A 14,732-nucleotide genomic window follows, 5' to 3' on the forward strand; every position below is an offset into this window, starting at 1 on the left:
TGGTAAAAAGGTGGGAAAGTGTATCAAAACAGTCAATGGAGTATGGGGGGAGGGTGGTGAACCATTCAAAGGCAGGGCCTTTGAGGGTGGTGGGAAAAGCCTTGCAAAAGATGGCATCGTCAGATGTATAGAGAGCAACATGGGTGATGTATACTTCGAGATGTTCATCGGGGTCGGATTCTCCCGTGTAGCGGTCCAGTGTGAAGGGCTCCCACTGGTTGGGGAGAGGTGTGGTTGTGATGATGTCAATGAAAGGGTGACGACGTCTGGGTGGTTGTAGTGGTAACGAGTGTGGTGGGATAGGATGGCGAACGATGGTAGGGAATGTGGTGGTGAAATGGTTAGGAGGGATATGAGTGGTGGGAAGGGTGGCAGTTGGGTTGGTGGTTATGGGGTGTCTGGGGATGGTGGTTGGATGATGGATGTTTGTGTGGTGGGTGGAGATGATGGGTGTCTGTTGAGTGGTAGTGAAAGTGTGCGAGGTGGGGTTATATTCACTTTCTTCCTCGCTAAGTTGGTAGGCCGAGGAGTTGGGGGCTTCTGACGGCTCCTTGCCTTTTCCCTTCTGGGTAGGGTAAGCTTCAATCTTCCTCCTCAACTTGGAGTTTTCCTGCCTAAGTGCTTCCATTTCGTCAGCACTGCGCTTTTTCAAGTTGGCAAGTTCTTGTTGCATCTTGGCTTAGCCTTCAAGGATGGCGACCAAATCTGGGGTGATGTTTGCAGGCATAATAGAACCTGCCTCAAGGTGCTTCATGGTTCCGGCTTTGCTGCGTGTGGCGACCATTCTCTAGAATGTTCGAATTGTTTGGTAATGTATTGCTTTGTGCCCCACAGTGGGTGCCAATTGTTCCTGCGGAGAACAAATAAGATATTAGGTAACACAAATAATGTCTTACCTTAATCCTTGACCTCTCGAGCCGACTCCTTCTTGGCTTGTACATGTCATCTCCCAGCGTAGACGATCTGGACCCTTAGGGGGTTACCTTCAGAGAGGGCTCCTACGATCAAGTCAGCAAAAAGTTCTTCAGAAGTCAAATATCAGATTAGGGAATTAATGAAAGTGTACCCCTTAATTGATGGGGTACACGCGTATTTATAGAGTTATTAATTATGTCTTGCCATCTTTATGGGCTGAGACAATATTTGGATTCTAGATGGGCCTGGGCCTAGCCCAAGCCCTGCGTTAGTGTTTGTTGATACTAGGGACCCTGTTTGCGACATTCTAAGTTTGGAGTCATCGACTTATTATGTATTGTCCTTTGCAGTAGGCGGCCTGGGCCGCTATATGATTCTGCTTGACTGGTTACCTGCGTACTAATTTTATTTGTGGGGCTATGCCTAGGCGGTCTTGGCCGTGTAGTTACCTTGGTCCGCCTAGGTATAGTACAAGTTCCGAAAATAATTAAAACTTATACATTATAAATATTATGGTATCAGTACTAAAATTTACCTAAAAGAGTGCAACCTGTTATGAATTTCATTATCAGTATCATAAATATATAACTGAGCAAATTTTGGAGCACCCCCTGGAAGAGGCAAAAGACTTCCTATTCTATGACAGGATTGCCCATGAATACGTAAATTTGAAGGACCATGACCATTGTTAAAAGTATTATCAACTTTTGCTCCGGGAGAAGTAAATGCAAACATTATGTTATATGTTCTGATATTTTTCTGGTAATTCCTGCTCTCTTTTGACTCAGTATCGAATAAAAGTTTTTGCAAAATTGTTGAGGGTTCTTTTAATAGTTGTAACTGAACTTTACCATTGCCACAACAGAGTTGGAATTTTGGATTTAATTGATGTTTATGTTTGTCCATCCTTTCATCGTACCACATAGAAGCTTGACATTCTGTACATATCAATATTGGATCACCTATATTTGCATATTCTGTGCACATTGAAAAACATGTTAGTAAACAAAGTGTGTTGATAAAAGCTAAATATTTTAGATATTAGTGTCGTATCTTGATATTGAAATCGAAGGCAATGGGTAATCATCTTGTTCTTGATGTTCTTGCTCTTCATCATCTAATGTAATATGTGCGATATCATCTGCATTCAGGTAGAATTTTGAAATACGTAATAGAGTGGAATGATAAATAATGTAACATTATCTGAGTATTGTCATTGATAAACTAAATATAGCGATGTAAATACCCTACTATAACAAAATGCATTGACTTTAAAGTACCTTTGATTGTCATGGTTGTTTTTTGATTAAGAAAGTCAGTTGGAGAGGCAATATTTTCATGTGCTTTAGAAAACCATTGATGGTCTTCGATTTCAGTAGTCTGATTGGTTACAACATTATTATGTTTAGTAGATGTGGTTGCGAAACATTTAGAAGGTGTGGAACTTTGACCAGTTTCTCCAAATCCGTCTTCAAGATTTATACCAACACAATTTCTGTTGAACCAACGATTTACACAATCATCAAATGCTCTACCGATGGTTTTATTATTAAAAAAGCCTTGTAAAACACTTGAATTTGAACTATTTTGATTAATGAATTTTATCGAGAAATCAGAAATGGGTGTAGAATTTCTTGTCTGATGTTCATGCCGTTTACAATGCTTTGTAAAATGGACATCATTAACAATACCCAGTCCCTTTTCTTTTAGTATCAGATTTCTTTTTCTTCCGTGCATCTTGTTGTATTTGGTTCCAAGTTCTAGTCCTCCATCTTTTAAAACAGTCAAAGTCTGTAGCTGAAATACACAAATTACTAATATTGTTAAATATTTCTTACAGATTAAGTAACTAATCTAAAAACAATATAACGTGTTCATAATCTAATGGCCACAGGTGTTGTGTCAAGAAAATAAAGTTGATTCCTTTATAAAATTCTACAAATATCAAAACTTTCGTAAGTAAACAAATTGAAGAAACTACAAAATTACACCTACTGTGGAAAATAAAAGATTCAATGCAATAATCCCAGGAAAACAATAAAAAGTAAATTGTAGAGTTCAAGTTGAACATGAAAACTGTGTAAAAACAGAACCTTGTACCACTTAACATGTTTTTCTCTTCGCAGAAAACATTCCTCAGCTTGAAATAGAATTTGGTTTTGCTATTCAGTTCCTGATAAATATTGCCTGTAGCATAATTCGATTAGTTTTTGGTCTGATATATATACAGATAAAAAAATGGCGCCAATCTAAAAAGTTAATGGCTCATGATAATAAAATATGACTTGCTTCATTATTAGTATTGATTAAAATTAAATTAAATTAAAAATTACAAAAGACGTTAGTAATGGTAAGTAAATGTATTTCTTAAAGTAAATTTATATTGACTGATTAACAAAAATATAATTTTAAGTATAATAAAAGAACTGTACAATGGAATATATACATACATATATATATATATATATATATCACTACTACATATATTACTTTTAGTAACATTTTTAGGTATTATTAGTATCATTTCTAAAAATGTTACTAATTAGCATCTTTATTAACATTTGAAAAATGTTGTGAATTTAATTTTTTTGTAACATTTGAAAAATGTTACCAATACATTTTCTAACATTTAATGAAAATGTTACCTATATATTTTGTAACATTTAAATGAATGTCACCAATTATCTTATTTTACAACAATTAAGAAAGGTTATGAATTGTCTTTTTGTAACATTTTAAAATTGTTACTAATTTATGTATCTAGAAATAAGGATAATACACTTTTTTGTGAAATTGAAACAATCCTACGACAATATTTAGGTAAAATTCAATTTAGCCTTCTTATTGACACTATGCATTCTAGCCCCTGCCGTAAATTGTGCGAGAGAAAAGGCTTCATAATAGCCCAAAGGAGAAATGCAAGCACAAAAATATTTTAATTCTTTCATTCGAATACAACCACAGTTTCTAAATATTGTATCCACTCAAATCAAATATTGACTCTGTATAAATTGTCCCATAAAATGCTACAAATAAGTATCTAATTGCACTAGCATCATGACTTGCTAGGCATCAACAATTAAGTCTGTGACAATAAGAAAAAAAGTTTGCAACAATAAGAAAACATGTTCTCAACCAATTGCAAATACAAGCAATATATACAACCATGAAAAAGTCCTTATTTTTTTCCACTTTTCTTGAGCTTAGCACCACTAAAATTTCCTTTTTGTGGTGTCTTTGCTTTCAACTCATTCAATGTCTGTAAAAAAAACATAATTAAGAATAAATAGGCTTATATCATCTTGAGAATCAAATTGAATGTATTGTATTAAATTAGTATTGAAAGAAAAACAATGCTTTAACCTTCAAAACTGATTCAATTGGATAACTTGGATAACTTTCTTCAAGGCTTGGATCCACTAATTTGTGAATACCTTTTAAAGAATTACCCTGTGAGTTCAACACATAAACTAAAATCAACACAAAAAATTGTCTGTTTAAATATTCATGACGTAACCCCTAGCACACATCAAGCAATATATTCAATACACACATCAAGCAATATATTCAATCTCAATCTCAACAGGAAAATACACTAAAAACTAAACAATACAAGAAGGGAAAATGATTAAATATATATGAATCATGTCTTGAAGTATGAACAATACATCCAAATTAACGATACTCATACTCAAAAACAAGTAAACAAAGTATCTTACGAGAAACATACTCATCACTAGTAGAGAAACATTCATTTTTGAAGGAAATTAACGAATATCTAAATATAAAGATGTCACTATGGTGATATCCAAATATTATATGTTGTCAATTTATAAAAAAGATAATATCATAAATATCACCGATTCAAGATTTAAATATTTTAAAAATATTTTCAATATACAGTTACGAAAGAAAAAATACTGTAAAGAATGATGTGGCATTATCATAACTTATAATGAGTTTGATTATAAATTAAATGACTTTTCAAAAATTTACTTGACCTTTCACAATTTTTATGTATGTGTTACTTATAAACCGTCCTAGTCCCTAATTCCACTTTAATTTTTGCTGTTATAAGCATTTAACTCCCATTAAGTAAAACCACAAATTTATAGCTAGAGTGATGATTTGTAGTAATTTAACAACCATCAGAAAATTTGTGAAACTTCTATACACAAATTATATTTTGTAGCAGTTTTACTTCATTAGATTGAAGACACATTTAATCACTCATATCCAGAGTATCAAAACAGTACTAAAATACATTTGTAATGTAAGGAACCTAACTCATACAGTTTCTACAAAAAAGGGCCTAAATGTAAAGATAATATGAGAAAGCACCTTATCTTGTTTGATATACAGATAGAGGAATGAAGTTATCATAATCTTGAAAAAGAGCATACTACAGAGGTGAGGGGAAACTTTAGCAAGAATCAAAATACACACAATACATACAGAACAAGATGTGTCAAACTTTATAAAATAAAAGAATTACTCGTATTTTGACACAAGAGTCATGTGTGATACTGATGATGAGAAATCTCTTTTAGAAAGAATATGGACCAAGTAAAACTATATTTATACAGAAAGAAATATTAGAGCAAAAAAGTTGGTGATTATAATAGAAAGCACGAGCAAGAACATGAATGTGATAGAGAAAATCTTAAGAACACATACAAACAAAATGATTCTTCCAAAAGAATATACAACACAGAATAAAACTGGTATATCACATAGTGACTTATCAGTTTAGCTTTCTGGGATATGCATAGGTAAGTCTTGAAAAATCATGCATCTATCAGCAAAGTTGCTAATAAATTTTTTACAGAACTAACTACATAAGAAAAATAACTTTTCAATCTGAAACAGAGTTCCTGTTGTGTGAGTGGAAAATAAAATAAAACTCACTTACAATAAATTAAGAACTAAAGTTGAGTATTTTTTATTAGTATGTGGATATGAAAAACTTTATATAGCTAGAAAGGACCACTGAAGACAGAGTTACTCTTGCACTAACTATTGAGCTTTTATGATAAAGATAGAGATACTCTTGCACTAACTAAAATATTACTTAATTTGTGATGAGTATGGGACCCAATTACCTTTGTGATTAGTTAAGAGGTAATAGTATGAAATCTAACACAAAGCTCTATCCAATAATTATTTTTTCCTTGCGATGGATATATGGTCTACTTTTTCAGATTTGGCTCAGTAAAGTAAGTCATATCAATAATTAGTGAAAAAATAATGGTCAATATTTTAACACATGCATACATGATATTTACTATGGATTTTCTCAATGATAATATATATTATTTATAGAGTTAACAAAACCACTAATAAGCATTGTTGCTCCTACCTGATTATGTTCAAGTGCCATTGAAACAACCCCCTCATAAGACCTGCCCACCAAATAATCACCTAGAAACAAGGCGAAACTTGTCAACAAAACTTAGTACAACAAGAAATCAGGGAAAGACATTGACAGAAATTTAGCCATACTTGCTGTCTGAAGCTAATTTTCTCATTTGGTGATTTTTTAGCCAAGTTGGATAAAAAGGATAAGGGGAAAACAAAAGCTGCTCTTCCAACAAGAATTAGGCCCAACAATACTGAACTAGCTGCAATAGATGTTCCAGGACTGCAGAAAGAACCATGTACAGCAAATTAATTGTTTTTCCAAAGTATTGAGAAGATTGATGAATGCAGAATAAAAATTCACTAAAGAAAAATAAAAGCTAAAAGCACTAGAGAAGAGCTCTCGAGTCACATCAAGTAATACAAGGACCGTTTCAGTAGAGAAGCAGACCTTGTGTACATGAAAGAATGCCATTCAACAATTTTTCATGAGTGCAAATTAATGAATAGATTATATTACTGATGGGTCTAAAGAATACCTATCATTGACGAATTTCCATTTTTCAATGTCCAAGGCATCCATACCAACATAAAGGAAGATAAAGATCTCGGCAACAAATGACAAGGTTGAAAAAGAATGCCTGCAAGGGTTAGATGAAAAATATGTTCAGGAATGTGTAAACTTGAACAGTGTATATAACATGAAGAAATATGTTTAGAAGACATACTTGGTAGTGATTCTTGAACTCTCAGTCACATTATGCCAGGTATAATGAGACATAACAATCCACAAAAGAATACAGTAATACAGTGAGGATGTGATATCGCTGTCATTAGGCGATTAAATTACCACTACTTAACTTTAGCAACTTCATAATTGCCAAGTTAGTAGTGAACAAAATAGTTAGGGTTAAGATAACCCTGAATCGTCTCACAACGAATACGGAATTGATCTCAAATATTTGATTCTTAAAAATGCAATTAAAACTAGCAACTATAAAAATATGGGGTTTTGATATGCAAAGAAAATGATATGGAAGATTGTAAACACAGTAATAGTAAATAGGTCAATTCCACTGCTTTTTCTAAATAAGATTCTTCATTGGTTATCTAGAGATTATTGTTAAATTAATTATTGTTGTTGATTTATAAATCAATCAATGTAAAGACTCAATTCATTTGTTGGCATCAGTCTCAATTAAAAGTGAGAATTGTTAGATTGTCCATAGTAAATTCAATCAAAGTACAGTCTCAATTAATTTTACTATGCCTAATCATTTCTATTCCTTTGTTTCTTCACCAAATAGAAAACTTAATTAATCAAAATAAAGTCTTGACTAATTTTAGTTAAAGTAATTACCTCTAATCAAAGTAAAGTCTCAATTATTGGCAAAAACTTCTTTAATCAAATGAAAGTTTCTAAATAAAATTAAAGTAAAGTCTCAATTTAATTTAAAAACCTTTTAACTCATATGATTAGCATGCATGTAGATTTAAAATCATTATTTTCTATTCGATTAAGAAGCAAAGGACATAGATAAACAAAACCACAACAATAATCAAAATAACAAATACATAAATTCATCTAACCTCAGAATCCAATTAAGAAATTACAGTGGAATCAACCCTTAAAGCTTATCCCTCCATGGATTTGATGGAATACATGATAATAAATGATGAAGGAAAGAAAATAAAAGAGAGAATGAGAGATGTGATGGATGACGGTGTCTGCCAAAACTAGAGAGTTCTAAGTGTCTAAGTTGTAAGTTGTGTCACTTCTGCTCCCTTAAATCTCTTTATATAGGCTTCAACTGGACTTTGGGTTTTATCTGTCGGTTGCTAAAATCTTTTATTTTTATTTAATTAATTAGCAACTTAATTTCTGTCCAATTTCCAATTATGCCCTTCTTATTTAACCATTTTTGTAATTTTGACCAGAGTTGACTGCTGGCATTGACCAGTTGACCAGTTGACAGTTTGACTGCCCAATAGCAGCCTGATACGTGGCGGAGAGTATCTCCCCAGAATTAGGGTTTCACTCTCACACTCTTCAACCTCCCTTGGTTGTGCGTGACGGCATGGAGGGTGACGGCGCGGCTACTCCGACTTCTCCGGTGAAGGCGCGGTGGTGGAGGCGTGAACTCTGTTGGCCATTGCTGGTTCACGTTCACAAACGGTGGTGGAGCTGCGTGAATGGTAGAACTGCGATAGAGGCGAGAAGGATGGTCACCGTGGCTGCTGCAGAGATGGTACGAGGTTGAAGGTGCAGGCGACAGTGGTGTTGCGATGGCTCTTCCGCTACTATTGCGGTGCGAACGTGGTGGCTCTGCTGCAGGTTGGTGGTGCGCGAAACAAGCTTCCATGGTGGCCCAAGGTTGGAAGATGGTGGAACTGTGGTGGCCGGAGGTTTGCGCGTTGCGGATGAAGGTTGAAGATGGTTCAGATGTAGATCTGTGGTGGTGGCGTGGCTGACGGCGAGGTGCGTTCGCTGGTTGAGCTGACGGCACTGCTGTTTTCCGGCAAGATGGTGGAGAAGATTGAAGATGGTGGCACTATTGCAGCGTGAACGAAGAGGTGCGGTGGTGTTGATGGTGGCAGCCATGAATGGCCGTGAATGGTGGCCGGCGGTGGTCGGAAAGTTTGTTGCCGGCAATGGTGGGTCATGGTGGCGGCTAGGGTTTGAGGAAAATTAGGATTTCTGTTTTGGGATGAAGATGATGACGTGGCAGTCTTCCATTGGACAACTTGTTAGTGCAAGGATTATTGCCACGTGGCTTGTTCTGGTTGGCCAATTTTAAAAGTTGAGGATTGTCACATGGCATGATCTAGTTGAGTGGAGTTTAAGTGGTAGGAGGGGTGCAACTTAGTGAAAACTGGGGGTGCAGAACAGGTTTTTTTGTGGTCCACTTTACAAGGAGTGTGCAAATAAAATCTAGGGTGTATTTAGCTCCTGATTTATTCTTTTCCAGAATTTCCTGATTTTGGACTCATTTTGTATCTTTGAATATTTCAAATCCACACTATTAATGACCAAAAATAAATTTCAGCTGCATTAACAAACGTTAGAATATCCAATAATATTTTATGCAACTAAAATAAATTTTTTACGCCACTTTTACCAAACTTACTCAATAAATTCAATAATCACAAATCCTAATTAAATCAATCTTTAAGCATAGAAAATTCAATTAAATCCCCAAATTTAAATATTAAATGAGGGCACAAATTTGAACTCATCACACACCCTCACTTATCCTTTTGCACTCCTGGGCAAAATTGAACAATTTCAAAACTTTTTTTCCGAGTTTTTTATTTATTTCATATTTTCACTGGATTAAAGAAATGAATACAAATGGAAACATATCAATCTTCTAGAAATCATGTTGTCATGCACATATAAATGGAAAGATTATGTTTTCCACACATGAGTTAGTCTTTTGAGTTTACAAGATAATCAAATATGAAAGAGAAACACTCAAGTTAAATGTATATTTTCTCACCAAAATTCGCTCAAGTGTTTTGGCTTGTGTTTTCACTCAAAATACCCATGCAAGTAAACACTTTCAATGCTTAGCAAGACTCTAATATTCACAACTTTAAGAAAACATGCATTCAAAAATCATGAGGACTTTTCACAAGTTATAACAGGGCCAAGGCAAAGGTAGGAAATTTTTTTAGGATTTTAGTGTTTTTGAAATAGTAAGGTAGAAAGAATTATGGAGCATAGTTTCAAAAACAATCCCTTTTTTCTGTTTTTTTTTTCTTTTATCCTTTGTTGCTCTTTTTTCAGACAGCAATCATTTTTTATTTCAACATTCTGTCATCAACAATTATTTTCCTTTTGCCATTTTTATAACTTTGTGGGGGAAATACTCACCCCCTCACTTTATTCCTCAACCAATCTCAACATAATCCACTAGCTCCTTCTTTCTCCCTAAGGTAAGGAAAAACATGGTCTTTTTCTTTTTAAGTTTTAGCAATATGCTCAAAACAAGAAAAAAAGGTTGAAGCTCAAGGGGCTGCCAATGGATCAATGTCATGGTTAGCTTATTTGGCCAAGTAGCTAAAAACAAGAAATGCCTCAGTCATATCAAATCATGCATGTTCACCTAAGATGCAAAACAACAGAATCAAGCTAAACATTTGAGTACCAATAAGACATGAGCAAGTCACACAAGAAAAATAGAAATGGCACATGGTAGTTCTTCCTTACAATAAAGCTCAAAACTCACAAGGTCAAAAACTCTTTCACAAAAGATTTATTCCAGAAACTCCAAAATCAACTCAATTAGTAAATCACAAACAACAATTCACTCATAGCGCATGACTTTTATTTTCCCAGAATTATGATTGTTCCAATTAGTGAATCAAATCCAAAAAATCCAATGTCAACATGTTTTATTGAAAGCTTTTGGTCATGGAACTTCTTTGTTTTCTCTTTGTAGAAATTTAAGTTTTCATAGGCTGCAAGCCTAATCTCCTCTAGTTCTTGCAACTGAAGTTTTCGCTCATTTCCTGCTTCTTCAAAATCCAAGTTGCATGCTTTCACGGCCCAATAGGGTCAATGTTCAATCTCCACAGGTAGATGACAAGCCTTTCCAAAAACCACCCTAAAAGGAGACATTACCTATAGGTGTTTTGTAGGTTGTCCTGTGTGCCCATAGTGCATCATCCAATCTTGTGGCCCAATCCTTTCGACTAGGCTTCACTACTTTCTCTAGTATCTTTTTAATCTCCCTGTTAGAGATCTCTGCTTGCCCATTAGTTTGGGGGTGATATGGTGTAGCAATGCGATGTGTCACCCCATACTTCTTTAACATGTTCTCAAGCAGCTTATTACAGAAATGAGTCCCCTGGTCACTGATGATGGCTCGTGGTATCCCAAATCTACAGAAAATGTTAGACTTGACAAAACTCATGACAACTCGAGAATCATTAGTCCTTGTAGCTATGGCTTCCACCCATTTGGAGATATAGTCTACAACAAGCAAAATATAAGAAAACCCAAAAGAAGGAGGAAAATGACCCATAAAATCAATACCCCAAATATCGAATACCTCACAATATAGCATGGGTTATTGAGGCATTTCATCCCTTCTTGTAATGGATCTGGCTGCCCTTTGGCATTGCTCACAATTTTCATATACACTTTATGCATCTTTAAAGATAGTAGGCCAATATAATCCACAATCCAACACTTTCCTACATGTTCTTTGTCTGCCATAATGTCCACCAAAAGGAGACGAATGACAGAACTCAAGCACATGAGGTATCTCGATATCTGGAACAGACCTCCTTATGACTTGGTCACTACCAATGCGCCATAAGATTGGGTCTTCCCAGATATAGTACTTTGCCTCACCTTTTAGCTTGGTTCTTTCATATTTGGAGAAGGAAGGAGGAATAGCAGAAACAACCAAATAGTTAACAATGTCAGCAAACCAAGGTTCAGGAAACATACCTTTCACAACAGTCAATGCTAGGAGGACTTCATCAGGAATGTCATCCTTAATAGGAATGTTATCTTCTCCATTTTCAATCCTGCTAAGATGGTCGGCTACTAAGTTATGCGCCCCATTTCTGTCTAGAATCTCAATGTCAAACTCTTGGAGCAGTAGCATCCATCTGAACAACCTTGGTTTCGAATCTGCTTTCTTCAGAAGGAATTTTAATGCTGCATGATCAGTGTAAACAATTACCTTGGAACCAAGTATATACGGTCTGAATTTGTCCAAGGCAAACACAACAGCCAATAATTCCTTCTCAGTTGTGGTGTAGTTAGCCTGCGCTGTGTCCAATGTTTTGGAAGCATAATATATCACATGTGGTAGCTTCCCATTTCTTTGTGCAGGCACCGCTCCTACTACAAAGTTTGATGCATCACACATCAACTCGAATGGTAATGTCCAGTCAGGTGGCTGGATAATAGGAGTTGCGGTAAGCGCCTTTTTCAATGTATCAAATACATCTTTGCACCTCTCTCCAAAGTCAAATGCTACATCTTTTTGCAACAAGTTGGAGAGAGGGTTGGCTATCTTGCTGAAGTCCTTGATAAACCTCCTATAAAATCATGCGTGTCCAAGAAAAGATTGAACCTCTTTCACAGAAGAGAGGTAAGGCAATTGTGAAATAATATCAATTTTAGCAGGATCTACAGATATACCATTCTTGGAAACAACGTGACCTAAAACTATACCTTGTTCCACCATAAAATGACATTTTTCAAAATTTAAAACAAAGTTAGTTTCTTCACATCTCTCCAAGACTCTAGAAGGATTAGACAAGAAGTGATCAAAAGATGAACCATATACACTAAAATCATCCATAAAAACCTTTATACAATGCTCCAACAAATCTGTAAAAATACTCATCATACATCGCTGAAATGTTCCAGAAGCATTGCAAAGGCCAAATGGCATTTTCCTATAGGCATATGTACCGAATGGACAAGTAAAGGTAGTCTTATATTGATCCTCTAGGGCAATACAAATCTGAAAATACCCAGAGAATCCATCAAGAAAACAGTAATGAGACTTACCTGCCAATCGGTCTAGCATTTGGTCCATGAATGGTAAAGGAAAGTGGTCTTTCCTGGTGGCCTGGTTTAGTCTTCTATAATCAATACAGACCCTCCAGCTATTCTGAATACGAGTAGGAATCAACTCGTTCTTCTCATTCTTGACCACGGTGATCCCAGATTTCTTGGGGACCACATGTACAGGACTCACCCAAGTGCTGTCAGAAATAGGATATATAATACCTACTTGTAACAACTTGGTGACTTCTTTCTTCACAACCTCCATCAGCTGAGGATTCAGTCTCCTCTGAGGTTGCCTTACTAGCTTAGAATCCTCCTCCAAGCGTATTCTGTGCATGCAGAAAGAAGGACTAATACCAGGAATATTTGCCAAAGTCCAGCCTATTGCTCGCTTGTGATCTTTGATAACCTGCAATAGCTTTTGTTTCTGCTCGTCAGTAAGCAAGGCAGATATAATAACAGGGAGTTTCCCATCCCTCTCAAGATAAACATATTTCAAATGAGATGGTAAAGGTTTCAACTCCAAAGTGGGTGATTGTTCCACAGATGGCAACATTTTACAGCCTAAGATAATTTCAGCCACCTTAGCATCACACTCGGACGCCACAGAGGTATCAAATAGTGACACCGCGTGCTCAATATCACCTGTTTTAGAATTTTCTTTTTCGTCTAAAATCGAGCCCGAAATATTCGAAAAAGAAAAATCTAAAGAAGAAGAAAAACCAGATAAAACATCCAAAAGTCCAAAAGCATAATTGTTCACTACATTACTCAATAAATCAATACAAAACAAAGAATGGTCTTCAATTAGGTGCTTCATGGCTTCTAGCACATTGAACTGCACCTTCTCATCTCCTATCTCCATAGTTAAGGATCTTGCATGCACATATATCTAGGTACGTGCTATCATCATGAATGGTCTTCCCAAGATAATTGTGGTTGAACTCATTCCTTCATCATCCTTCATGTCCAAGATGTAGAAATCTGCAGGAAAAATTAACTTGTCCACACAGACAAGCACATCTTCTAGCACACCTGCAGGGTTAACTGTGCTACGATTGGCCAATTGAATGACCACACCAATAGACTTAAGAGGTCCAAGATGAAGTGAAGTAAAAACTGATAAAGGCATTACATTAATGGAAGCTCCTAAATCTAACATAGCATTATCAAACTTAGTACTTCCTATAATGCAAGGAACATAAAACATACCCGGATCCTTACACTTTTGTGGCATTCTGACTGCAGGCTTCTTAATTAAGCTAGACACGTTTCTTCCCATATTCACTACCTCTTTGTCCATAATACGCCTTTTATGTGTACATAATTCTTTGAGAAACTTGGCGTATTTAGGAATTTGTCTCACAGCATCCAATAAAGGGATGTTTATCTCCACTTTCTTGAAAGTATTCAAGATTTCTTTGTCTAACTCCTCCATCTTTTTAGTTTTTGGTTTCAAACGGTTTGGATAGGGAGGAGGAGGAGAATAAGGAGAAGAATTTTCAGAGGAAGTATTAGGGGATACCAACCTGGAGTTATCACTAGGTGCAGGCATTTCAGATGTTGCTTGTGTTGCTTCATCTGATCTTCCACTTTCATTATTAGGTACAACTTCATTGTCCTTATCTTCATCTTCTTGGGCATCCCCAAGGCCTTGTATTTGCTTACCCGATCTTAAAGTAATAGCACTTACATTTCGCGGGTTGATTACAGTTTGTGCAGGCAAATTGCTCGAGCCTTGTTGAGACTTCATCTGATTTAACTCATTTGCCATTTGTCCAATCTGAGTTTGCAAATTTTGATTGGTTGCTTCCATCGTCTGTTTCAACTCATTGATTTGTCCCTTCATCATGTCAACCATCATTTTCATCATTGCTTCCATGTTTGAGTCACCAAAGGTTGCAATTGGTTGTGGTTGTTG

At 35.7% G+C, this 14,732-nt stretch overlaps 1 protein-coding gene across 1 annotated transcript; it reads right to left on the reverse strand.

The window, feature by feature from the left end:
• Positions 1-6,270: 6,270 nt before the first annotated feature.
• LOC114188294 (sodium/hydrogen exchanger 2-like) lies at positions 6,271-7,071 on the reverse strand. Its single transcript, XM_028076896.1, has 4 exons — positions 7,002-7,071; positions 6,813-6,914; positions 6,418-6,556; positions 6,271-6,336 (listed from the first exon to the last, which is right to left on the reverse strand). The coding sequence occupies exons 1-4, from the start codon at positions 7,052-7,054 to the stop codon at positions 6,271-6,273; spliced, it is 360 nt and encodes a 119-aa protein (XP_027932697.1). The 5' UTR covers positions 7,055-7,071.
• Positions 7,072-14,732: the final 7,661 nt, after the last annotated feature.

The sequence above is a fragment of the Vigna unguiculata genome, chromosome 6, assembly GCF_004118075.2.
Source record: "Vigna unguiculata cultivar IT97K-499-35 chromosome 6, ASM411807v1, whole genome shotgun sequence".
Lineage (NCBI taxonomy): Eukaryota > Viridiplantae > Streptophyta > Magnoliopsida > Fabales > Fabaceae > Vigna > Vigna unguiculata.